We start from the raw sequence: 26,761 nt of genomic DNA on the forward strand, positions 1-26,761 counted from the left end.
GGGGGAGCTTCTGATTGCCAGCTCCACTGTTTGTGTTTTCTATGAGGGCACTTTTGCTTCTAAGCAGCTGGCGAGGGTGGGCGGCCCTGGGCAGGGAAGGATGACAGCATCCTCCTCAGGAGCCTTGAGGACGAGGACTCCTGCTTTCTCTTAGGAGTGTCACTCCCCTGCCCGAGAGAGGGTTCGAGGGCTTGCAGGGAAGTCTTCCAGCTTCTGTGGCGTGCAGTGGTGCTAGTCCTCAAGCTTACTTTCCAGGCCTCGTTGGAGGCAGCTTTGCTTATTTTCTATTACTGAAGATATTTTACTTGTTTTCCACACGACTGTGTTACTCACTGTTATACTTCTGGCACAATTTAAAATACAGAAAGCATGAGCCAATCACCTAACCAGAGAGAGAGCCCAGGCCAGCCTTTCTCAACCTTTTGACCCTGGAGGAACACTTGAAATATTTTTCAAGCCTCAGGGAGCCCCTGCACATTCAGGCTCCAATATAGGTCAGAAGTTGCAAAATTATTATATTCATTTCATGGGTAGGCCTGTCTGTATGCATGAACGGGGTTGGTAAACTAAAAATAAAAAGGAAACTTACCTCTTTAATGTGAAGTTGCCTGAGTCTGAAATAAGTTTTTAAATAAATCATGATCTCCCCGGGACCCCCGAGGGACCTCTTGCAGCACCTGGGTGGAGAAACCCTGGCCCAGGCAGTGCCCAGGAAGAGAGGAACAGCCTCACCGTGAATTGCTCCTGCAGAGGGGCGTAAAACTGGGTTCTGCCTCTGGTCAGCCCAGTTCAGCCTCCACTGAGAGAAGCCCTCGGTGGTTTTGGTGCTCCCTAAGAAAGAGAGTTTCTTAGATCCGTGTTATGGGCGAGTCCCCACACATTACCTCTCGTGCCTTTACTTTTGTTTGTGCTGACTCCCTCGAGCCCATGCTTGTAAACGCACTGGCGCACTTCAAACTGCTAGGACTCCAAAGGCCCTTGGAGGGGAAGCCGTTCAGAATCAGGCCCTCAGCGGTCACCCATAGCCTGCAATTGTTTGTTGTTCAGGCCATTCACCGAAGGGGCCAGCAGCTTCATTCAAGGCCCTGCTTGGATCCAGCGATGCATCGTGCACAGGCCAGATCCCGAGAGCTGAAAATAGCAGACTGCTGCCACGTTCTCCCAGCGTTTGGGGCTGGGAGCTCCCCCCAGAGCATTCCTGAGTGGGTGCAGGCTGGAGGGGCTGGATGGAGCCCCTGCTGCCCCCGACACAGCCCACGAAGGGACGGCTGGACCCAGCACAGCAGCCGGTGCCCGGGGAACAAGGGTCCTCCTCCTGAGAAGCATCGCTCCCTCTCCACTCCCACCCTCCCTGGCCCCGGACCATGGTGAGGAAGGGGCCTCTGTGGAGGGGTGGGCCCTGTGGGAAGCCACTGCAGTCCTGCCCACACACACGGGGTCTCTTCTGTCAAGCAAACAGGAGAGGGGGGAGCCTGGCTGGGCTGCCCTTGGCCTCCCCTTGGAGCAAGGAGGGAGGGCTGGGAGGGGCCCTCCACACCTGAGTCCGAGGGCGCACAGGGGCTCTGGGGGAGGGGGTGGGAAGCCTGCAGCATCAGAGTGGCCAGGAGCAGAGCAGGATTGGGCGGGTCTCCTCAACAGGGGCCAGTGCCCAGACGCACAAGGGCCTTGTCCCGAAGCGATGGATGGAATCGTTGGGCTCGGCAAAGCTCGCCCTCCTCACCCCCATCCCCGGCTGGCTGCATTGGCACAGGGCTGGGACGGGGGCTCCCTGCGCCGTGGGGACCCAGCTGTTGTCTCGGCACCGGTTGCGCGAAGTGGCCCGTCTGCTTCGGCCCTCCTGGGCAGTGTTTATTTGGAAGCACAGCCTTGTGCTTTGGTGACCTGACCGGGGGCTCCGGCATGCCTGCAGGCCCCTCTCCTTTGCTGGGGTGTTTTAACCCCAGCTTGAGAGTCACCGCCTCCCCCAGTCATCTTTCCTGCTTGACAGTTAATCAGGGGTGTAAGATGATTAGGAGGAACGGTAATGCAGGAGAGCTTATCGCGCACGGTCCCTGGGCAGGTGAAACCTGTGCTTCCAAAGCCAGACGTGCGTTGGGTTGTGTGGGCGTGTGCACAGACTGCAGCAGCTACACCTTTTTTCCCCTTCCTTTTATTGTAATGTTGTACAGCATGATACGCTGTATTATTTCAATGCAGATTTTAATGCAGTAATGCTTACTGTGTATACCAGGGTTTCTCAGCCTTGGCCACTTGAAGATGGGTGGACTCCAGCTCCCAGAATCTGGGGATTTGAAGTCCACCCATCTTCAAGTGACCATGGTTGAGATCGCTGGTATATAATATGATTAAAAATTATCAACATTCTATTATTTAAAAAGTATTGAAAATAAGAGGAGAAAAGTGCACATTCTTTTCAGTATTAATTGCCGTTTAGGAAATCAGCGTTACAAGCATAAGATTATTTAACTTTTCATCCAAGCAGCTGCTGCTGCTTAGCAAAAGTGTGCCTTCCCCAGGTGAGAGAGAAGGGGGAGGGTCTTTTTAAGGGGTTTACACCTCTTAATTAATTAAGGGCATCTTAATCCCAATGCCCTGAGGGAGAGGAGGGAGCCCTACTTGAGCCTGCTGTGGAGGCTTTTCCATCCAAGGCACCTTGGAGACCAAGGGAAGGGCTGGTTTATAAGAAGCAGAAGCTCAGAAAAGCAGGAATACCCACCCACCCACCCGCTCATGCTTATGGATGTGTCTAAGAGTGATTGGCATCAGCTGGGCACTGGGGGAAACAGTGGTGAAAAAGAGAGAAGATGGCACTAAAGCACATGAGAGTGAGGTAGGTTAAAAAGAGAGTGCGGTGCTTGTAGACTTCAACTTCTCTTGCCACCTCTCTCTCTCTCTCTCTCTCTCTCTGTCTCTAATGTTCAAGTGATTATGCAATAATTTGAGGCCAAGCATGGGGCTAATTTCTTTTATTTACTTATTCGTTTGTCCTTTTTATCTTCACTCCTAGTAAAACCAGCCTGCAGCAGTTTACAATACCCAAAAATAAAAATCAAGAGTACAATCGCCAATTACAAAACTGAAATTGAAACCACAGAGCTCAATATGCAATCCCTCAGTATCACCACGAGTGACTTCACATCAGAGGCAGATCCAAAGGCCATTCACTAAGCAAAATCCCTCCAGGGGGAGGGCTCAGGTGAAAAACAGGGTTTTAGCTTCGTCCTGCCTCCAAAGCAGAGGGGGCGGCTGTTGGCAGCAAAATGTTCCCCCTTGGCCGATGCCTTTGAGTTGGACTGGGGCTCCCAGTTTGTAACCCAAAGGGGAAATGGTGTGGCTCTGGGGCAGGGGCTGCGAAGATACTAGATTAGTTGCTGCAAATTATTTGAAAACCTTCAAGTGAATTAGGAAATAGTTTGAGTCATTTACTTAAGTTGGTTGGTTGAACACACAGTGTTGAATGAGTGAAATCTGGTGGAGGTTGTGCGGCCGAGGGGTCTGGCACTCGCGAGGCAAGCAGAGTCCCAAGGTGCCCATCTCCGGAGTGAGTCTCAGGTTTCTGCAGGATTGGTTGGTTGCTGTGTTTTTCCACTGGGCAGGGCCGTGAATTCAGTTTTTCCAGCCCAAGAACCAAGAAAATCCCAGGGTGCTCATTATTTCTGTCTGCACTCAAAAGGCAAAATAATGGGAATAGTTTTAAGGATTCCAGGTCCAGGGAGCCATCATCTTGGATTGTGTCAGCCAAAGGTAGATAATATCTCCCAGGAACTTCAGAAGTTCCCCTTCTCTCCTGAGCTTCTACGCTGAGAGAGCCTCCCTGTCTTGCAGAACAGCTGATGAGGACACTGTTTTCCAGGAAGCCAGGCCCCTCCCCTGCAGGGAAGCTTCCTCCCTCCCTCCCTTCCTAGCAGCCGTGCAGGGCGGAGCTCCTTCTCCTGAGCCCGGGGGGCCTTACAATCTCCCCACATCCTCCCCCCACCCCCAGCAAGGTCCCTGCAGCCCCGCTTGGCAGTCATCCTTCTCCAGCCTGCTTTTTGGCTTCCAAGAAGTCCAAGAAATAAAACTCACCGTTTAAAGAATCCAAAAGTTTTCCTTTCAAGGTCCCAGTTCAGTGCAGAAGCTGGCTAGTTAATGCTGGAGCGAACAAGAATGTTCTACTTTTATTGAGTGAACACTGGAGAGGAATGGGTTTTTCACATCTTTGAATGGACAAAGCAAGTGGCGGCCAGGGATTTACAGCCCCGTATTTCTACGTGGATCTGGACAAGACACAGGCAGGAAAAGGGATGAAGCTGGTGCTGCTCAGGAAGGGGGCAGGGGCCAGAAAAAAGCTGCCTGCAAAAATGATTTGAAAATGAAAGGTAGTCAATTTAGATCACATGAGAGATGGAGGGAGAGAGATCAGGAAGAAATCAAGTCCTCCAGGATGCAGAATTTGCTTTCTTGGAATTTGCTTTCTTCGTATGTTAATACGAAGTTGGGCAGGCGTCCACGGGGCAAGGTGTCTGGGTTGAGGGATTATTCGATACTCCCTCAATATGTTCCTCTTTGGCTTTGGGGGTGGGGGTGGAAGCCCCAAGCCCAGCAATCTTTCTTCTTCAGGCAGTTGCTCCAGCAAGTCTAGCATTTGAGTTGTACTTTTCCATTTTTGTTTCCGAACTATTAGTTCAAACAATGAAAAGCACAGAATTGAAAATGCATATCGTTGTAGTACTTTTCCACTTTCTCTGGCCAGACTTACACGGACACTCCTTGCCCCTGTTCCGGAAGGCCCTGAAGACGGGGTTCTGTCGGTGGGCCTGGGGACCCCCAGCTGCTACGGGGCCAGTCAAGTGGCCGCTATGAAGGGGTTTGCTGCCACCATGGAGGGGGGTGTTTTGTTTTATGGATTTTAATTCTGTAAGCCGCCCAGAGTCAGCATACGTGAGTTGGGCGGCCATATAAATTTGTTCAATAAATAAAATTTAAAAATAGCAGATTTCCAACATTGATCATTTACCTTCAGCTCCCCCAGCCCACCCCGCAACAGTTCTGGGCCTGGAAGGCCACTTTCATTGCTGGTCCCACCAGCTCCGACCCGGCGCGTGCCCCAACCTATACAGAGCCTCTTTTGCCAAACCTTGAGGTGGTCCTTGGGGTGGGGGTCCTTGCTGCCTTTCTTGTTTAACCACCCTGAATCATGCGGGACAGTCAACAGCTCTGGCCGCCTTACAGGGAACCCAGATCATTCACAGAGAAAGGCAGCATCGCCATTTGGATGTGTGTCCTTGGCAGAGGCCTCCCCGGATTCGGCCCACTCCGTTTGGGACCACTCTCCTGGGCAGCTGCCATGAGAGGTCGGGGATGGTTTCTGCAAAGCGTTTTGGCAGCTCCTCCTGCGAGTGGCTCTTGCACGGCAAAACAGCCGTGCCTTTTCTTTGTCAGGAGCTTAAGAAGGTCTTTGCCCTGGCTGTTGTTAGCCTGGCCTTTGCAGGTCAATTTCTAGGATGTTTCCAGACTGAGTGGAACTGCTCTCTGGGTGAGATTTTCTATCGCCGTTCTGGCTTTTCCGCTGCAGCAAGCTTGGAGAACTAGCCATATCTGGAGAAGCTTGACTCAAGCGCAGGGTAAGCGTGGCAGATTTAGCTTCTGAGAGGAGGGGAATTCTTCAGAGGAATCATTCCTGCAAGATTCAGCCCCCTTTGCTGTGCCTGTGTTTTGGATTCAGTTCATTATTAACACATTAAGTGGTAATTCAATGGAACAAATGGTTTGTTTGGAAACACCTTCTTGCCTAACGCAGCCTCATTCTCCCAGTTCCCCAGGGAAACCAGCCAGACATTTGGACTTAGCCCAGCTGTGTCATGTGGCGCTGAGTTCCACCGTCCTGTAGCTGCCAAATGTATAAAAAGCAGTTACTGAGCTGCCAACTTGATGAGAAAGCAACTAGGCAGTTTGGTTCTGTGATTTATATGTCCTGAAAGGCATAAAAGCTATCCAAAGCGAAACCACATTTGACTTTCATTAGAGTGGTTGTTTTGTTATTTGATTTGGCCTTCAAATGATATGTGGCCCAAAAGGCAGTCTTGAACAGAAGTGTGAACAAGGTAGCATCCAGGGAACCGGTTCAGATACTAACATTATTAAGGTATTACATTAGCATGCTTAACATTAACAGGGACAATACGGAGCAATAAAGGAATGGATAGGAAGAATATTTCTTGTGAAAGCTGCACCCCAGGAGATAAGATAATCATAAAAGGAAAAGAAAAGAAATACAGGTGTTTATCCTGACTACCCATGTGGCAAGGAAAACTCTTTGTGTAGAAAGTAAACTATGTTGTCTGTCCTCTCTAGAGCCACAAGGATGATACTGAGCAAGCAGAGCAATCATAACCTGCAGAGGCAAACTTTGTAGCATTTGTCCTGCTGCTGCACGGGCTCCTTGGTCCAGGAGATCGCGGCACTGTTGCCAGCCCATTGCCACGGGACGTAGGCTTGGCAGCCGCATCCAGACTGACTCTGGAGCTTGCAATGGACAGGGAGGTGCGGCAGTTTGGATGCCCTGCAGTCTCTTGCAGGCAGCAGGAAGCCTCTGCCTGGCTCAGTTCAGTCTTGGTCTGTTCTGCGGCTGTGTGAATGCCTAGGTGTCTGCCAGCATTTGCGGAAAAGAATGTTTTGATCTCACCTACTTTTGAGTCCCCCCCCCCCCATGATTTCTAAAGAGAGAAGGCAGCGGGCCGGGGGGTGGCCTGCCCTTCGCCCGTTCAGATTTTCTGCTTTTTGCACGCCTCTCCTCCAGGCAGCCTGTGGAATCTTCGTCTAAATAAACACACCAATCCATTATGGGCTGAAGATATGTTGTTTTTTCCATGTCAAACGATTCCAGACATCTTGGTTCACCAAAATCTTTCTGCCTGGTTTGGGAGGAGCAGCAAAAACAGGCTTAAGAGGGGTTTAGTCTCCCTGTCAATGCCTGGGGGGACAGAGTGAGACCCACAGGCTGATCTTGCTGTGGTTTGGGGGCTCAGGAGGGGCCAGGGAGATACAAACCAGTGCAGTGCTTAGTCTGCTGTTGTGATTTACGAAAAAATAAAGCGTTTGGATTCAGGGCAGATGGTGAAGGCAGAACAATTCAGCCTTAGTGTCCCCGTCTAGAGACAGCTAATTACAGAAGTATTTCCATCCTGCTCCAAAGTCCTTTCTTCGGTTCATCTTGCTGAACACAAAAGCTTCCACTTGTTTACTACAGTGATCATTGCAATCCCCCGCGGCGCCACCCTGCTGCCTGGCTCTGTGCCCTGTTTCTGGGGCATGTGCAGAATTGGCACCTAAGACGGGGATACCTGCGGGGCTTAGCAGTTCATGCCAGGACGTCAGGGGCTGAGTGCTTGGAAGCTAAGTTGGGCCACTTGGAGGAAGGGGCCTCTGTAGGAAATCCTGAGCAGACGTGGAGCAGTGCAACACTCAGCCAGCTGAAACGTGCCAAGGGGGCTCTGGGGCGAGACGGTCACACTGTGGGAGCAGCATTCTGGAAGGGAGAAAGGAGTCACTCCCACCCATGGCTCGGATCAGATGCGGAAGTCAGAGAAGTAGGTAGTTCTCAAGAAGAAATGGGGGGGGGGGTTGCAGGGTCAGAGAGGGGGGTTAACTCTTCCCCCTCCTTCCTTGCCCTCCCCTGAAGATGCTGCTTGACCCGAAGAGCCTTGCTTCTCTTGCTGCACCACTTCTGACAAATGGCAGGTGCTTTGCAAGAAGCGCAAATGGCATTAGCGCTCCAGTTATTTAATATACCTGCAGGCTAGCCCTGAACTCCTCTGGGGGAGAAGGATGAACTGTATCTATAAAATATTAGGCTTCCTCTGTTCCAGGCAGGTTCAGACCTTAGACGGGATCCATACAGAAGCTTGGTTTACCTTTCGACCTGCAGTGTGTTTCCTCCAGCATTGGTGCTGTGAGATCATCCAAAAGGTCCCTGCTGTCCAGCCCAGGTTGTTCCCTGAAGCCTGCATTTCTGGCACTGGGGTCTCCATAAGTGCACATTGTGGCGGGGGGGACTTCCAGAGAAAAATCTGCCCTGCTGCAAAAGTGCCTGCCCTTTTCTTAGTTCTGGGGGAGGTCTGCATCAGACTTCAGCAGCTGGGATGGGGAGAGCTGAAAGGAAGAGGTGCAGGCCAGGAACCTCCAGGCAGAGTGGCCATTGCATAGGAGTGTTTTGTTGCTAACTTTTGTGCTTTACTTGGACCATCAAAGGAACGGTGGCAAAGTCTGACTAAACAGGCAAAGGGAATACAGGTAGTCCTCACTTAACAACCACAATTGGGACTGGAATTTTAGTTGCTAAGCAAGTGGTCATTAAGCGAATCCAACCCAGTTTTATGACCTTTTCTGTGGCAGTTGTTAAGCAAATCACCATGGGCATTAAGTGAACCACGTGGTCATTAAGCAAATCACGCAGTTCCCCATTGATTTTGCTTGCCAGAAGCTGGCCGGGAAGGTAGAAAATGGTGATCGTATGACCACAGGATGCTGCGACAGTCATGAATATTTTATTGCGAACCACCCAGAGTCCCCCTTTTTGTGGTGATATAAATTTGAACAATAAATAAATAAATAAATGTGAACCAGTTGCCAAGTGCCCAAATTATGACCGCAGAGACGTTGCAACAGTCGTAAGTGTGAGGACTGGTTGTAAGTAGTTTTTTTCAGCACCATTGTAAGTTCGAACCATCACTAAACAAATGGTCATTAACCGAGGACTACCTGTACAGCAGTTCTGCTCCAGCAAGACAGATGGATGGAAATTGGGGGCAGATCTGGATCTCTGCCAGCAGCATGTGCCCAGCCCCCCAGAGATTGCTGTGCTCCCCCCTCCCCTCCCCATGCCCAAGTGCGACACCTGCCCAGAGAGGGGAGGGAGGCTTTGTTTCCGTTCCCGCCGCTGATTTCTGCTGGTGCCCGTGTTTGCCCAGGGGGAGCAGCTGTTTGATTTTCCATGAACTGTAGTCAGCAAAGAGCTTGCACTTTTTGGTGAGCCGGCCCACGCGTCCCTTGGATGATGTGATCCTCCCTGATAATTTGGGTGGATCTCTTCACCCTCCCATCTGGAAGGGAGGGAGGGAGGGGAGGGAGGCAGACCCCAGATTCAAGGAAAGACTCGAGAGAACCAGAGGTGGGCTTGTTCTCACCTCCAAGACCCCCAAGCTGGTCCCTTGATTCTTTCTCGGGGGTGCTCAAATTGTTCTGCTTTTTCCACTTTGGGCTTTTAACAAGAGACTGAGCTGTACATTTTGGGGCTTGGAATTATCCTGGAGAAGGGACTCAGAGGGTCAGCTGGCTTGGAACAGGGACACCCCACGGCATTCCAGTTTTGGAGTTGATATTCTTTGTTTCTCTCCCCCCCCCCCCTTTGGTTCCTTAGATGCTGAGCATCACTGGCTGGGTGAGCAGAGTGGTGGTCCTGTTTGCTGCTGTGCTCGCAACCCCCTCCATCGCCATGCCAGGAGAATGGGGAGAAGAAGGTGAGCCTGCGCCTGGCCAGGGCTGAGCGGGCTGCCTGCAAAGGGCAAAGGGGGGGTCACTTGTTGGGGGTCCATTTTGCATGGATGCAAAATGCAGACCTTTGTGGGGCTGCAGGTGGGGAGGGGAAGGCAGAAGATTCCTCCCCTCCAAATAGAAGACCTTAACGATCCTGCACTGATGAAGACGTTTCCTCCAATTCCCTGGCCCCCGTTCAGGCTGTGCTCAGGGGCATCCCAGTTTCTGGTCCCAGGGCTTGAGCTGAGTAGAGGGGCTGGAGGCAGTGGCTTGTGCTTTGCCCGGGTGCCCCAGCCCTGTCCTCAGAGAGCCTGGGGCTGCTGGGGAATCAGCTGATCTCCACCTGGGGCTTTGGGGGCACTCCAGGGGCATTGTGGGCCCTCCAGGGGCATTGTGGGCCACCTGCAGCCTCCCACACTCCCCCCCCTTCCTTACAACCTCTTAAAGAGGGGACGGCTGCCCAAAACTTTGGACTAGGACAGCTTGGGCAGCAATGCCCACCTGGCCTGCTGGCGTGCGCCATCTCGGGTGGGTTCCTTTGCGCACATGGTGTGCTACGAGCATCGAGGGGGGGTCAGGTTGGGGAGCAGCCGGCCCATGACAGGGAGAGGTGCCCTAATTGGGCCAGAACTGTAAATTGGTCCCATGGTTGAAGGGTTTTTTCCCTATTTGCCAGTACTGTTGAAGGTGTGCTGAGTCAGGAAGATGATCTGGATGGAAATATGCAAGAACTGTTAAAGGGCTGCAATGTTTTTAAGTCCTGAGAAAAGAGAATATTCAGAAGCGGCTCAGGCGGATACCTCCCTGACTCGCTGGAGTATAAGAAGGAGGGGAGGATCAGCACAATCAGGCTTGCAAGATTCTGTCGTTATGATCAATCTGAGTAAAAGTACAGGTAGTCCTTGACTTACGACCACAGTTGGGACCAGAACTTCCATCGCTAAGCAAGGCAGTCATTAAGTGAGTCACACCCAATGTTATGACCTTTTTGCCACAGTCATTAAGCGAACCACAGCAGTCGTTAAGTGAATCACATGATTGTTAAGCAAATCCAATTTCCCCCATTGACTTTGCTTTTCAGAAGATGTCTGGGAAGGTTGCAAATGGCGATCACGTGACCCTGGGATGCTGCAACCATCGTAAATACATGCTGGTTGCCAAATGCCTGAAATTTGATCATATGACTGCAGGGACACTGCAATGGTTGTAAGTGTGAGGACCAATTGCAAGTCCCTTTTTTCAGCACCATTGTAACTTCAAACAGTCACTAAACAAATGGTTGTAATTTGAGGATTACCTGTAGTTTCAGCCTTCAGGTGGAGTTGACTTCCTGTTCTGGTCTACTTAGGCGGGCTGACAATGAGGGTTGTGTGGGGACCAAGAAGTTTCTTGCCTGATTAAGACACGTGGGAACAGGCATGGCTGCCTGTTGGCCAAAATGGCACCCCGCCTCTTTGTAAGGAGGAGGGAGGGTCGTTCTTTCTGCAGACCCTGCAGGGCCCCAGGCCTAGGGCCAAAGACACGGCTGCGCCTCCTCTCTCAGTCTCGGGGCCCAGGAAGCAGCCGTGCCCCAAATCTCATGCTCTGGGGCTTCTCTTCCAGGGGTGACGTATAGCGAGCTGGGGAACGACGTGGCCCTGACATGTCCCGGAGCAAGTCCAAGGTAGGGGCCTGGGCAGGCCGGATCCTGGTCCCATCTGGGCAGTCATGCTCAGGGTCTGCACAGCAGAGGGTTGATGTTCCCTGGGTGGCCCCTGAGGCAGTTGTGGGTGCCTTGCTGATAAAGCTGCAGCTGTTCTCCATCCCAGCCTACGATGCAGTGCCCTGCATGGAGCCTGCCTTAAAACCCTCTCCTTGACGTCCCTTGACTTCTGAAGAGGCCAGAAGTTCCGGAGAAGGAAGCGGTGGGTCTCTTGACTGGGTGGGGGGCCGCAGACGTTTCATGACCCGACTGGGGAGCGCCCTCAGCCTGAGGGAGGGTGGGGCCTGCTCCCTGCTTGTATGCAGCGGCTTGCCCTCCCAGTGCTGGTGGGGTGGGGGTTTCCCCTTGGCAGTTCCTGGATTATTGTCTCTGCCCGATTGTTTGCCGGGTGCTGATCCCTGCTTATCTGTGCGTGGGCTGCTGGAGGGGATGTGCCCAGCCCTTTTGTTTCCTTCTTAGTTTTTTTTTACTGTCTATTTCGAGTAGTGTATAAGTATGATTTATCTCTGTGTCTATTGATGGTTGATTCGTTTGAATGCCAAGCTTCCAGAAATTCCCTAGCGTTTTTTGGGGGTGTAGAAAACTTACACCCCCACCAACACTGTCTGGGCAAGCTGCTGTATACAAAGAGGCAGCAAAGCCCAGCATCCCTCGCACTGATGATGTCGCCTGGTCGGGTCATGGAAGGCCTGCAGGAAAACCACCAAGCTCAGGCAGCGCCAAGGACTCCACAGCGCAACCCTTCTTCTATTAGAAGGAAGCCTTTTGATCTTCTCCCCCAGACCTGCTAGTTTTGAGCCCCTGCTGTTATCTTAAAGTGTGTTTTCAAAAAGGCACATCCGTCTTTTTTAAAGTATCCCTCAAGGTTTTTGGTTTTATACAAACTGTTTGCGGGGGGGGGGGGACCCTACATTCCAGTTTTAAACATTTTAAGGTAACATTATATTTCAAGTGTAGAGGAAAATTCCACAAGCTGGATCAGCCTGGGGCACGCCTGGTCTAGCACACTGTTCATTCCTATGGTGGAAAGCCAGCTTTCTGCACGGGAAACCCCCAAGGAAAGCAGGGAGCCACTTTGTCCTTCTGCCCCCGTTTTGCAGCCATTGGCACTGAAATGCCAGCAGAAACCGTCCCCGTAGCAAAAGTCCTTGGTTGCTTTCCACTCGCCTTTTGTTTCTCCTGAACTTGCTGTCTGTCCTAACAGTCAGAAATCACGCTGAGACGAGGAGTAGGTCTCTAGTGTTTATTACTGCTACATAAGACAGAAAATCCTAACAAACTGAAGAAGCGTGGGAAAACCCAGACAGATAAACCCCGAAAGTCAAGGCGGGTCTGATCTGTGTCTCTTTGAATGGCTGCTCAACTCCTCAGTACTACACATGCGTTTTCCCCCCTGGATAGGGGCCCCCTCCTGCTCGCCATCAGCACTCATGACACTGTCCTTTACTTCCATGCCCTCCCCGAAAGAAGCCACCTTCCTGGCACTGCCCTCCGCCTTCCAGCCTGGCAGCTGCAAATGGACGCTGCATGTTGTGTAGTTCTACTGAACGCGGCATTTAAGTTTGCTCTCGAAAGACCTCGCTGTTGGGTCCAGGGGCAGTGGATTGGGGGGGGGGCGTTGGTAGCAATTGTTGGGGACTCCGTTCAGAGAGTGGCAGTCAACGGGGGGAGGGGGCGGCTTGCAGCTTCTCCTCCTGATGTGTATTTTGAGAAAGTGGGAGGGACCCCCTGTTTGGTCTCCCGAGGAACCTTTCCTGCTGTCGGGTCTCCCCTGGCCTCATGGCAGCTCTTCCGCCCCCAGTTCTGTGATGGAGTGGCAGTGGAGGGGGGCCTCGGGGCTGCCCACGGGCTCCCACGTCCAGCAGGGCCAGCTCCTCTTGGCCCACGTGGACCTCTCCTCCGAAGGATCCTACAGCTGCTACGACGGCCGGGGGCTTCTCCTGGGCTCCGTTGCTCTCCGGGTTGGCCGTAAGTGTGGGTCTCTTGGGGGAGGGGAGGGCGCCTGCCTGGGGGCCCACCTGGGGCTTCTCCGGGGCTCAGGAAGCCACGGGGTGGTGAGCCGTGGCGAGGCTGTGGGGAGCCGCGCGCAGGGCTGGAGGGCTCTGATCTGGGGGCGCTTCCCTGCAAGTGGCTCCTCCCTCGCCTGCAGGGCTCCCTGGGCCGCCCGCCGTCTCCTGCAGAGCTTCCAACTACGAGAACTTCTCCTGCTACTGGGCCTCCAGCATCAAGACGCTCCTGCCCACCAGACACATCGCCACCTACCGGTAGGTCTGTGAGTCTGCGCCAGGTTGCAGGGCAGCCGAGGGAGCAGCGAGGAGGCCTGGGAGGGGCCCCGGGGGCGCCCAGAGGGGAGGGGGAGGCCTAGCTGGGCTGAGATCAACAGGGCAAGGGGAATGTGGGAGTGGGCGCTGGGGGGCGGAGAAGGGGGCCGCTCTCCCTTGCGGTCCTTTTGCCTCCCTCTGCGTCTGGCCTTACGATTCTTCCACTGTCTGGCCGAGGGGAACCCGCAGGCGTGTCGTCTCCCAAGCCCCGCTTGGAGTGAGCGGAGACCCTCCCAACCCCCCACGCGGGTTTCCCTTGCACCTTCCAAATCGATAGTGACCAGAAGGTTGGGCTTTCCAGCCAAGGAGTGAGGGCAACTTGCACGGGAAAGGGGCTCTCTGACAGGCCGGTGGACATTCCTGAACAGCGGAGTCACGGTGCGGGAAGGATTGTTCCAGGCCCACTATCTTCACTGCAGCAGCCAGTCTTGGGTGGATTTGGGCCATAATAAGCAAGACAGCGAGGAATTTGGGCCAAAACCCACAACTGTCCAATGTGGGACTTTCACTGGGCTTGTATGAAGACTGGGGGAGACGCCCTGCTTGGTTCATTGGCCAGGCCCAGCTAGAAGCAGGCAGCCTGGCCCAGCTGGCCCTCTGAGCCACGCGTCAATAGAACTGGCTGCACATCCTGTCAGGTTGGCCTTGTGTTCTTCTGAGTGGAGATCCTACATGTGCTGGGTTGACCGTGGTCAAGGCAGGCTTCATCCGATGCATGGGATGGAGCCAGTGCTCCTGCTTTGCCCCTAGGCTGCCTGAGCTAGCAGCCAGCCCGTGGGCTCCATCTCCGTCCTGCCCTCCAATCCAGATCCTGCCAGCCACGGTCTGGGGCAGGGGCTTCTGATGGCTCCTACCGCCTGCCTCCTGGCCCTTCACATGGGCCGTTTCTCACACTAAGTTGGCTTTGCCCAGGCTGTGGCTCATTCAGAAGTGACTCGTGCAGGCGATTCTCGTCCTGGGCTGGCAGTGCCAGCCAAACTTTTGGTGAGCCGGCCCACGCATCCCTTGGATGATGTGATCCTCCCTGATAATTTGGGTGAGCTGTGATGCAGGGAGGGCATTGTTACCCCATTGCTACTCAGTGGCCTGCCCTTATGGGACAGAGAGATTGGGGGACTCATGGAGCTGTGAGGTCTCCAGCTACTGGGAGTTTTCTGTAGCAGCGGGAGCCTGCGGGGCTGAGCCCTGCAAAGGCGGCCTTCCCGCAGTGCTGCTTCTGCTCTGGGCTGCCGGGGCATACGGGCAATGGCAGCCTCCCTGGCTTGATTCCCCTGGCACGGTGACACAAACGGTCTCCGTAAGGCGGAGAGGAGAAGCCAAGGACCAGAGCTGTGTGCTCCAGGTGGCAGCTGCACATGGGGCCCTGATCTGCCCAAAGAGGCACTTCCCTCTACACCGACTGGATTGCGAGGAGGGCTATCCTGAGTTTGCCCAGACATTTGGGGATGAGGAAAAGCTCTCTATTTTTGGAACTTTTTTTTAAATTAACTAAGTACAAAAGAGAATAAGAATACACAAAATTATAAAAAGGGGGGGGGTTAAAGAAAGAAAGAAAGAAAAACACATAAGGCATATATTCACAGACAGACAGACATAAAGGGGAGGAGGAAAAACTCATCTTACTGCCCAACTCCTCTTCACAGTGTTGCAAGGCTCCTCAGAAGTCCAGTTCCCCCCACCCCCACCCCCGGTTCTTCCCCTGGCATGCAAGCATCAAGCTTCCCACTCCTCTTACATCCAGGAGGGCAGCAGCCAGACTGCTCACAAGCCAGTCGGAGGCCGCTGTTAGCTCCCTCTCTGCCACGTCTTGTGCCTTCTGGATTGAGGCTGGCGCTGCTTGAAATCCTAGGTGGACAGTCGGCCGGCCTCCTGGGAAGAAGGTCTCGCCATTTCCTCTGGATGCCCAGGGGAGCTAAAGTTGGCTCTCTCCCTTCATTGCCCTCTTTCTCATTCCCCAGGAAAAGAGAGTCGCAGGGAAGTGACGAGCAGAGGTATGTCCTGTCCTTTTGCAGTTCATGTCTTGCCCAGAAATGCGGGTCTGACTTTTTCTGTGCCCGCATGCACCCCTTCCCCCCTTCACATCCAGATTGCTGCACAGACCTAAGAGACAGGATCGCGGCATCAGAGCATCGTTCGTAACAAACTGAGGACAACCTCAGTCGATGGAATTTTCCATTTCTCTCTCTATTTTTTATGTCCTATTTTATATGCAAGGGGAAACTTGCATTAATCGTGACCATTAGGGAGAAAGCAAGGATACAAATCAAACTGTTATATATTACTATGTATTATTATACTGTGTATTGTTATTATTGTTGTTGTTGTTGGAATTGCTATGTACACAGTTTACCAAATAGTTCTGATTGGATTTGGTGCTTTTGACTATTGAATAATTCTTCCCAAAGATCTAAGATAGCCAATTATATTGTCATAAGACACGCCCTGTTCCAGACAGTGCAACTTTTAGTAACTGATGAGTTGAGATTCTGTCCATTCCTGTTGGGTCCAAGTGCTTTTCCAGAACTTTGGGGTGGCATCAAACGCACTAACCACTATTGACACCACTACAACTTTCTTTTTCCACATTCACTCAATCTCTATTTGAAGGTATTTATATTTCCCTATTTTTTTCTAGTACTTTCTTGTTGACCTATCTATCTCCAGGTATCATGTCAATTCTCCATACTTGTTTCCCCACCCCTCCTTCCTCCCTAAAGCAGTGTTTCTCAACCTCAGCTATTTTAAGATATGTGGACTTCAGCTCCCAGAATTCCCCAGCTAACCATGCGGGCTGGGGAATTCTGGGAATTGAAGTCCACACAAAATGGTTGAGGTTGAGAAACACCGTGCTAGAGAGATGCATCTTTCTCTTCTCAGCTAGTACCGGAGGTTCAACAGTTTATTTTTGGCTGGAGGGATGAGGATACGTGGATGAATATCTCTCCCTGCTCTCAGCTCAAGGAAGGATCTGTGTCTTCCTTGAAGCCAGTTCCTCGGGCATTTCCCTGTAGGCAGAAGTGTCTGCAGTGCATGGTCAAAAAAGTCAAGATGGTGGCCGCAACTGCAATCGAAGCTCTGCCTGTTTTTTATGTATGTCGCAGATAAGCCCTCCCCACCACTTTGGGATGGGAGTGAGTGGCTGAGCAGGATGGGTGAGCGGGTACCTATGAGGAGCCCTTGGCTCAGACATGGAGGGGTTTGGAACAGCCCTTGGGGAAAGTCACTGTTTGCAAGAGGAGACCAAATTCTCCATCATTAACTGAAACAGTTTCCTGCACGTGGAGAGTTAGCGTCTCTGGGAGTGAGGGAGACTCCTTGGGTCTTTTGTGTAATTTCCCAAGTATAAAGGGCTTGCCATTCTTTTACCTGCTTGGATGCAAAAGGTGTCGAGAGTGGGGAGTATCTGGAGCTCAGGGTTGGACTGTTGGCTTCTTGGCGTTCACTGAGCTTGGTGGCTTTCCTGCAGACGTCTTGTCTGTTGCCAAGCCGGGGTTTACATCTCAGCTTGTGCAGATTAGCACCCCTGCCGACTTCTTTCCAGATACATTTGTTGGTATATTGCTTTCTGCTACAGAAATTAATGTTATTGAGTACTTCCTTAAGTATCGGCAGGGTGAAGAGGTCGAACTTAATTGTCCTCAGTTTGGGTGTTAATAGCTGCATTGCCTGGGGGAGGGCAGCTTGCAGAGCTTGTTTAGTTTCACTTATGTAGCCCTCCAGCAGAGTCTCTTCCTGGTGCTCTCTGAGCGCGTGTGAATGCACAAGCCTGTAAATATGTTTTTGTGCTTTCTGTAAATAAATTTATTTTTATACAAATGCCTGGTGTGTGATTTTTCTGATCTCTCAGGCCAAATGCTTTCCAGCACTCTGCCAAGAGGTTAAGGGCCCAGTAAGAAGCCCAGTAAAACCCCAGAGAGATCAGCTCTACACCTCATGCACAATTATTAAAGGCAGGTAGCAAAGACCTGTGAAGATTTTCTTTGGAGCCACCTGGAGATTTTCCAGCCACTGCCGGTCTGCAGGACAAAGAAGCCAGCTGAGGTGACTTGCAAAAGAAGGAAGAAGCCATGGCTACCTCCCAGCCCTCAGCGATGCCTCTTGAGCGCCTATCAGAGACCAACTATTTGAATTGGGCCCTGAAGATGGAGATGTATCTTCGCAGAGAGAATCTTTGGCTGCCAATTGGTGAGCAAACCCCCCCAAATCCCAGTGCTGAATGGCTTAGATAGGATGAGCGGGCTAGAGCCACCATTATCCTGGGAGTGGAGGTCAATCAGCTAGTCCACATGCGAGGCATGCAGTCTGCAAAGCAACTTTGGGACGCTTTGAGAGACTTATATGTAAAGGCAACAGCAGGGAGTAAAGTTACCCTGACAAAAAAGTTGTACAAAGCCTACCTTGCAGAAGGAGATAGCCTTCCTGAGCACCTGCATCATATTCAGCAGCTGTTTGTTGAGTTGCAGGAGAGAGGAATGGAATTTACACCTCTCACAAAATCCTATATCCTCCTGTCCTCATTGAATGAAACGTGGGACACGCTGATTTGTACCCTGGAGGCTATGCCTGAAGCAGACCTCACCCCATCGAATGTTACACAGCGCTTACTCGCTGAATGGGAGGAGAGAGAGGAAAGACCCCCTCATCTCTTCTGGAAAGCTGCAGTACCAGAAAACAAGGGAAAAGAAGGGAACGGAAGCTAGCCAGCCAGCGATGCTTCACTTGTGGTTCAGCTGGACATTTGCAGAAAGACTGTGCCTTGAGACCCAAGAGTAAAAAGACAGAGAAGAAGAACACAAGGGCAACACAGAAGAAGACTCTTCAGACAACCCAAATTGCACAGGTTGCTGAGAATGGGTGTTAGATTCTGGGGCCAATTGTCATTTATGTAATTGTAAAAGCTCTTTTGTGTCACTGTCTAAAACTGAAAGACAAAGTGTATCTTTGGCTGATGGGTCTGTGACCAGAATTATGGGACAAGGTGACTTGTATTTATCCTGCTTGGGAGAAACTGTGAAAGGTGTGTTGTATGTGCCAAATCTACAGTCAAAGCTTTTATCTGTGGCACAGTTGGCTGCAACAGGGTATATCATAACATTTAAGAAAAATGGTTGCGAAATACGTAAAAATGGGAAATTGTGTGCTACTGGTATATTAAAAGACTCCTTGTACATTGTGCAAAATGCAAGGAAGCCAAGCTGCAAGGCTGCAGTTGGCAACACGCCATATCATGACCAATGTGTACACCTGATGCACAGGAGATTTGGTCATGCTAATTTCAAGTATATAGCACAAATGCCCCAGCTGTGTGCTGACCTAAAGATAAAACCCTGTGATAAATACTTAGACTGTGTAGTTTGCAAAGAATGCAAAACACTTAAAGCTCCTGTGAGTAAGCACAGTGACAGAGTTACAACTAGACCTTTGGAAATTGTACACTCTGACATTATTGGTCCTTTTGCTCCAAGTCTTGGACAAGCAAGGTATGCAATGACCATCATTGATGATTTCTCAAGATACACATTTATCTACATCTTAAAACATAAAGATGAGGCATTTGAGAAATTTAAAAGTTTTGTGACATAGGCAAATGGAAAATTCCCAAGGCCTGTATCTGCACTCCAGTGTGATAGAGGAGGAGAATACCTTTCTCACAAATTCAAAAGGTTCCTAGCAGAAAAGGGGATAGAACAAATTCTTTCTAACCCTTACACCCCTCAGCAAAATGGAGTTGCTGAAAGAAAGGGCAGAACCTTGCAAGAGGCAATGGAATGCATGCTTAAAGATTCACATTTATCCTTTAAGTATTGGGGAGAGGCCATATCTACTGCCTGTTATGTGCAAAACAGACTGTATAACTCTGTGATTCAGGACACTCCATTCCATTTGTTTTATGGTGTGAAACCAAAGGTAAACCATCTTAGAGTGTTTGGTAGCACTGCATGGGTTCATATTCTAAAACAGCAGAGAAGGAAAGGAGGCCCCACAACAAAGAAAGCCATCTTTGTTGGCTATGAACAAAGCCAAAGGAGCTACAGGTTCATAATGGGAGAGAAATTAATAATTAGCAAAAGCGCTTCTTTTGCTGAACAAAACTGGGGGAGATTAAATTCTAGCTCTCCAGTTGATCTAACTACAAGGGAACAGCAAGGACTTGCTGACAATATTCTGCCTGATGAGGACATTAAACCAGAAAAGCAAACTGAAGATCTGTCTGATGAGATAGATGCTTCTCAGGAAAGTGATAGGACTCAAAATTTAAGCCATGTATTACCTCACAGATCTCAGAGGAGTAATAAAGGCGTTCCTCCATCATGTTTTCAGGCTGAAATAGTAAAGGCTTTTCACATATTCACAGAACCTGAGTCCTTAGAACAAGTGAATGCTTTACCACCTGAGATTGCACAAAACTGGCATTCTGCCATGCAACAGGAATTAGCATCCTTGAAAGAAAATAAAACATGGAAACTGGTAAATCTACCTCCCAATGAACGCTGTCTGGGTTGTAGGTGGGTTTTCAAACTGAAAAGGGATGCTGATGGCAAAATCCAAAAATATAAAGCAAGGTTGGTTGCAAAAGGGTTCACTCAAAGGAAACATTTAGACTTTGACAAGACTTTTGCACCAGTTACTAAAGGTGAATCAATTAGATTACTGCTAAAAATTGCTGCACTCAAAGGAATGTCAGTTCACCACTATGACATTCAAACTGCGTTTCTCTACGGTGATTTAGACTACAAATTATACATGCAGCAACCCCCTGGCTATGAAAAAGGGGAGAATCTGGTCTGTGAACTGCAAAAATCAATCTAGGGGTTAAAACAGGCTGCTAGATCCTGGAACCAAAAATTAGATGAAAAACTGCAGAATTTTGGTTTTGAAAAAGGAAAAGCAGATCCATGTGTATATGTGAAGAAAGACAAACAAGGCTGTATGTATCTGTGCATTTATGTTGATGATTTGCTGCTGTTCACATCAACAGAAAAACAAAGGCTTGATTTTGAAGCCTGCATGAAAAGCCATTTCACATTAAAGAGCCTTGGAACAGTAACAAATTACCTAGGAAATACACAGGGAGAAGGATGGTAGCTTTCTGTTAAGCCAACATAGTAAAATTCGAAAGCTTCTAGAGGATTTTAACATGCAAGACTGTAAACCAGTCTCTACTCCTATGATAACAGATTTTCAGAAAGATATAGGAGAAACTCAATTAACTGAGGCAGAGAAATATAGATCTGCCATTGGAAGTTTACTGTACATTGCAAATCACTCTCGCCCAGATATCTCAAATTCTGTGGCCATTTTAAGTAGACAGGTAGAGAAGCCTACATCTACTGGAAAAGCAGCATTGAAGAGGTTAATGAGGTATTTGCAAGGAACAAAGAATTATTGCCTGAAGCTAAATGCCTCTGGAACAGAAATTGCAGGCTTTTGCCGATTCTGACTGGGGAGCAGATGTCAGTGACAGGAAATCCACTTCTGGGATTTTAATTCAATTTGCTGGGTCAAGCTTAGGCTGGCATTCTAGTAAGCAAACACTTGTTGCTCTTTCCACTGCAGAAGCAGAGTTTTATTATCTAGCACAAACCTGTAATGAGGTTGTATGGTTTAAACATTTGTTAAAAGACATAGGCATGAAAGTGAACCAACCTGTAACTGTTTATGAGGATAATCAAGCTTGTATTGCAATGGCAAAATCTGAAACCTGCAAGAATAGGACAAAACATAGCGATATTAGATATCAATCTATTAAAGACATGATAGCCAAAGGGGAAATAATGTTAAAATATTGTGAATCAAAAGACATGATGGCTGATATTTTAACCAAACCTCTTGCTCTACCAAGACATACAGAGTTGACAAAGAAAATTGGTCTGCATCTCATTCCGTAGCATAAAAAGGGGAGTGTTGGTATATTGTTTTCTGCTACAGATATTAATGTTATTGAGTACTTCCTTAAGTATCGGCAGGGTGAAGAGGTCGAATTTAATTGTCCTCAGTTTGGGTGTTAATAGCTGCATTGCCTGGGGGAAGGCAGCTTGCAGAGCTTGTTTAGTTTCGCTTATGTAGCCCTCCAGCACAGTCTCTTCCAGGTGCTCTCTGAGTGCGTGTGAATGCACAAGCCTGTAAATATGTTTTTGTGCTTTCTGTAAATAAATTTATTTTTATAGAAATGCCTGGTGTGTGATTTTTCTGATCTCTCGGGCCAAATGCTTTCCAGCACTCTGCCAAGAACATTGACTTGCTGGTTGGGGATTATGGGACCTATGCCCCTGGGACCACTGGATTTTGGTCCTCTTCCTGCAGAAGGGGCGGGTGGCCTTCTCCTTGGCCAAGAGCTTTGCAGGATCAATGCTGCCTCTTGCATTTGTGTGAGCAGGTCCCCAGGCAACAATGTGGGGCTGTGTGTCCAGGATCCTGCCCTCCCTCTCTCCTGCACAGTCAGCAAATCCGGGTTCTGGACCAACTACCGTGTGAACGTGACAGAGGTGAACCCCTTGGGATCCAGCTTCACTCTCCTGGACATCACTGTGCAAAACATCAGTAAGTCCTGCCCTTTGGAGGTGGAACCTTCTGGCCGCCAGAAGGGAAGGGATTTTATTTACAGACTGTCCTTGTTTAGTGACCACAATCTGGACTGGCCACTCAGTCGTTAAGTGAAGCAGTTGCTAAGTGAAACCGTGACTGTGCTTATGATCTGATTTCAGCATTCCTTTGCTTTACAGACCTGTGAAGGTCATAAATGCAAGGATTGGTAGCACAGTTACTTTTCCATCACTGTCGTAACTGTGCACAGTTACTAAATGAGGCAGTCGCTAAATGATGACTACCTGTATTTATTGGCTGGAACTTCTAAGCCCCTCCAGTCCAGCAGGTGAAGGCACCTGTGCAGCGCAGCGTGTCAGTAGGCGTGGTCATCTACCCCGCGTCTCCCCAAAGAGTTCCCCACATTCAGGGGCAAGTTCCCGTTGCCCCAAGGGGCAGCTGGCTTGGGCTCCAGCTCACTCCTTTACGGAACTCCTGCCCTGCTGCCTCCTGAGCTTTGGTGGCTCAGGACAAGCCTGGGCCAGCCTGTTTTAAGGGGAAAAATAAATAAATAAATAAAATAGGGTACCTTTATTCCAAACTACGAGGATGCTGCGACGTGTAAAGCAGATTGACTTTCCAGATGCGTAATCGATTTGGTTTTGTCCTTTTTAACCTGCATCCATGACTGTTTCAGCCCCTGTGCCTGCCTTTCCCTCATCTCCGCAGCACCTGCTCGTGCCTGCGGTCCTGCCTACAATGGTTGGAAAGACCCAGCACCTTCATGATTCAAAATATAGAGCAGGGAAACTTTTTGCCCATCAGAAGTTTTTTTAGCTGATCTTGGGGTTAACGGCTGCCGCCCTGGTTGGCTCAGAATGGGGGCGGGGGGGCTGAATGGCTGCCCCAGGGCTCCCGTATTGGAGCTGAGTCTTGCTGCCCTTTGTGGTTCCCTGCATTTTGGCGGCCCAGACCTTGCATCTCCAGGCTGGGAGAGGCCAAGAGGGAGGGGAGGGGAGGGGAGGGGAGGAGCCCTTTACTCCTGAGAAGTTGGGGGAGGGCCACGTTCCCAGACAAGTTGGCCCAGAGTGTGGGGAAAGGGCAAGAGACGAGGGCCCGGGCTTCTTCCCCCTCCAGGGTCTCAGCCCCCCTCCTCTGCCGCCCCTCCAGCCAAACCAGATCCGCCAGAGGGCCTGCGGGTGGAGCCGGTGCCCCAGGCCCCCCGGCGGCTGCGCGTGAGCTGGCAGTACCCCTCCACCTGGCCCAGGGCGCCGTCCTTTGAGCTCCGGTTCCGGCTACGCTATCGGCCCGTCCTTTACAACTCCTGGTCAGTGGTGAGTTGGGGGGGCAGGGGCTGGGGTCTTGGTGGTCTCGCCGCTTTGCTTCTATGGACACGGGTCCGCTGGGCCCCACGCATTTGGGGTGGCTGGCGGAAGGGCAGTCGGTTCTGCCCAGCCCCTCAATCCCCTGTATGAGTGGAGCCCAGACCCCCATCCTGAGCGCGGGGGGACTGACAGCTGGCCGCGTCTGGCTCGGCAGGTGGAGACGGCCAGGGTGTCTGAGGTGATCACGGATGCCTTCATGGGCCTGGAGCACATGGTCCAGGTGGGGGCCAGGGACTTCCTGGATGCCGGGAGCTGGAGCGAGTGGAGCCCGGAGGCACGAGGCTGGCCAGCGGCTGGTAAGGGGCATGCGTGGACAGTGGGCAGGGAAAGGGCATCGCATGGAGGGGGAAGGGCCATGGCCAGAAAGACTGGAGGGCAGGGTGGGTTGTTTGGAAAGGGGGTGGGGTGGGGGACAAAAACTTGGGCAAACCTAGAAATAGGAGAGACTTATTTGCAGATATGGGTAGCACTGCTGCCAAGGTCTCCTCCAGTGCCAAGGCCCTGAGCCTTAATGGAGGGCCAAAAGACACCCCCCCACACACACACACACATGCTCACGTGGCTTCTGGATCCAAAGCACCAAGGGCAAGCGAGCCCAGGGCCGACCGAGGGCCGAGTTCCTCCTCTTGGGCCCCTGTCCTTGAGGTGGGAAGCTGGCCTGGGGGCTCCTCTGGATCCAGGAGCTGAAACGCTCTGTCCAGAGTCTGACCGCAAAGCCTGCTTGTGGCTTGTTTGGGGAAATTGTTTGGGGAAGTAAAGGCTGGAAAGCAATGCAGGCATGTTCTTCCTAACCCATGCAGCGTGTGCGTCATTTAAAAAGGAAGTATTAGGGCAGCTTTGTGAAATTTAATTTCTTTCCGTTTTTCAGAAGGAATGGAGGGGGGGAGCTCCTGGCTGGCTTTTCCCATTTCTTTTCCCTGCATTTTTCCACCTGGGGAACGGGGCCCTTGGAAGATGCAGCCTTTTGCCTCCAGCGCTGGCCGGCTGCCCCCCCCCTTCCTCCTCGTCTGCCTTTTGTGGTGAAATGTGTGGCGCGAGAGAGCCATTGTTTAACCTGAAGGGGATGAAGCATGGCAGAAGGCAGGATCCCCTTCTGAGCTGAGACCCTCCAGATCTGTGGGGCTGCCATGCTTGGGACTCTGGGCCTGGCACAATCGCTCTGGTGCGACTCCATGTTCCTCGCATGGCCTTCCCAGTCCCTCCCCACAAACGCACAGCCCGTGGGCCAGGCAGTGGGGAGGGCAGCTGTCCCCCACCTGCATTTTCCCAGGCCATCCTATTTGCTCTCTTCCTCCTGCAGGGGAGATTGCCAAGCCCAGCGAAGCTGCCACAGCTACCATGGAGCTGGAGACGCCAGCTGAGGAGCCCTCCCCACCCCCCAACGACAAGCCAGTCGGTACGTGGGTGGAAGGAAGCCACGGGTTGACATGGAGACTGAGGCCACTGTGCTGAGGCCGCCCTTCAGACCCAGAGCTCTGGTTTTCAAGGATTAAGGACTCTGCAAGGATCCTTATGGAAAGCCCCCCCACCAAGGGCTCTCGCAGGGCAAAAGGGGCCCCACCCGTTTGGCATTCTGTGTGCAGAGTCTCCAGCCGCCTCTGGTGGCACGGTCTGGATCTGGCCCCGTCTCCTTAGCTCTTGGCTGGGAAGGGGTGGGCGATGTCTGGGCAGAGGTGCCAGCAGGGTGCAGGGGCTCAGGGATGTCCCTTCTGTCTCCAGGAGGCCAGAGAGACCACCTGGAGAAGGTGGCGGTGCTGGTGTCGCTCGGCGTCTTTGCCTTCTTTGTGCTGGTGGCACTCCTGCTCTTTGCCTCTCTGGTGTGGTAGGTGGATGACCTGGGCACGGGACGCTTGGGTGGAAACAACTACCCACCTGCGGAGCTTGGCAGGGAGCCTGGGACCAGTGGGAGCAGCCTTTGCAAAAGAAGGCCCTTCCCCATCTTTTCTCTTCTCTCTGTCTCTTTTGGTTGAAAGGATCCACGCCAAGAAGCAGAGCAAAGGGGCTGACAAAAAGCGTGATCTGCTTGCAGCCGCCACTCACCTGAAGGCCTTGCCCAGTGAGTACAGCGCCTGGCCCCGCAAGGGGAGGGGCAGAGCAGCGCCCCCTAAATTGGGGTGTCCCTCAAGAAGGCAGGTCAGATGCTCCACACACAACAGTTTGGACCCTGCTGGGCACAGGACCGTGGAGACGTAATCAAATCAGTAGCAAAAACTCCTTTGAGTGGGTCCCAACCCATTGGAAGGGTTTTTCAGTCTCCAGGTGCTGGATGCTGAGTTTTTCCACTTGTCGTGGCTGTTCTGCGGAGTCTGGGTGATTGTTGCTGCATATTGTTTTTAATCCCATTACGTTTGGAGGCCTGCAAGATTCTCAGTTCAGACGTGAATGGAAAGGCCCCGAAGCTAGCCAGTAATAAATCAATCAATGGTGCACCCTCAGGAAAGGGCCTTCCAGGCACCCAGACATGTTCTGGCCAGAAGTTTCCTTTGTCCACTGCCAAAGCAAATGGCAGCCTGAGCAAAAGTAGGATGTCCCTGCTGGCTGGCAATTCTGGGGTCCCACCGGTGGTCTGCCACCTCTCCTAGGCGAAATGCAAGCACGCGAGCAACCTTGGTTTCCATCCTGTCTTGACCAGCCTCCATCTCCTCTCTCTTCCTCTGCAGAAGCCCAGATCTTGTAGCACAGCTCTGCCTCCGTCAGGCAGAACGGCCTCCTTTCCCTCCCTCCCTCCCTCCCTCCCAGGGCGCCACGGACCTCACCGACTGCAGCTGCCCGTTGGTTCTCCAGGGAGCGTGACCCGGGCACCCTGCCCTTCCCTGCCACCCTTGGAAAAGCTGCTCATCTACCGGGTCTTGGCATGGCATCCGCGGCCCCGGCCTGGTCCCCTCTCCTTTGCCACGAGCAGGCTGGACGCCGGACGCTGCTGATTTTGGACTCACCGGTGAAGGAGCGGCTCCTGGCGGAAACTGAGACCCAGGAGCAGCTGTTGGGGCAAAGGGGTGGGGGCGCCTGAGCCTCCCTCCTCACACCCCCTTTTCTCCCACGAAGCTAAAGCCTGCAGACTGACGGAACCAGACTCCTCACAGGCCTTGCAGGGAGCCCAGGATGGCCTTGCTGAGTGGGACCAACATTGCAGGAAACTGGCAGCTGCCTTGGCGTGGGGGTGGGGGAGGACAACCTGGCCGGGCAGAGGCAATGGCAGAGATCTCCCCATATGCCAATTGCAGGTCCGTGTGTGCGCACGCGCGTGTGTTTGTGTGCGGATACATCTGCGCTTGGTTTGGTTCAGAGTATTAAATTTCACATTTTGGGTTTTTTAA

The 26,761-nt window shown here is 51.6% G+C and overlaps 1 protein-coding gene across 1 annotated transcript in view; it reads left to right on the forward strand.

The window, feature by feature from the left end:
• The window catches only part of IL11RA (interleukin 11 receptor subunit alpha), a 45,251-nt gene extending 18,490 nt beyond the window's left edge, over positions 1-26,761 (forward strand). Inside the window, exons 2-13 of the mRNA XM_063295911.1 lie at positions 9,398-9,497; positions 11,116-11,176; positions 13,017-13,183; positions 13,365-13,479; positions 15,495-15,527; positions 21,914-22,077; positions 23,230-23,393; positions 23,599-23,740; positions 24,745-24,840; positions 25,164-25,266; positions 25,418-25,500; positions 26,105-26,761. Coding sequence (XP_063151981.1) covers positions 9,398-9,497; positions 11,116-11,176; positions 13,017-13,183; positions 13,365-13,479; positions 15,495-15,527; positions 21,914-22,077; positions 23,230-23,393; positions 23,599-23,740; positions 24,745-24,840; positions 25,164-25,266; positions 25,418-25,500; positions 26,105-26,121 — 1,245 coding nt within the window. The 3' untranslated portion in view covers positions 26,122-26,761. The remainder of the gene's footprint in view (positions 1-9,397; positions 9,498-11,115; positions 11,177-13,016; positions 13,184-13,364; positions 13,480-15,494; positions 15,528-21,913; positions 22,078-23,229; positions 23,394-23,598; positions 23,741-24,744; positions 24,841-25,163; positions 25,267-25,417; positions 25,501-26,104) is intronic.

The sequence above is a fragment of the Candoia aspera genome, chromosome 2 (assembly GCF_035149785.1).
Source record: "Candoia aspera isolate rCanAsp1 chromosome 2, rCanAsp1.hap2, whole genome shotgun sequence".
NCBI classification, from domain to species: Eukaryota; Metazoa; Chordata; class Lepidosauria; order Squamata; family Boidae; genus Candoia; species Candoia aspera.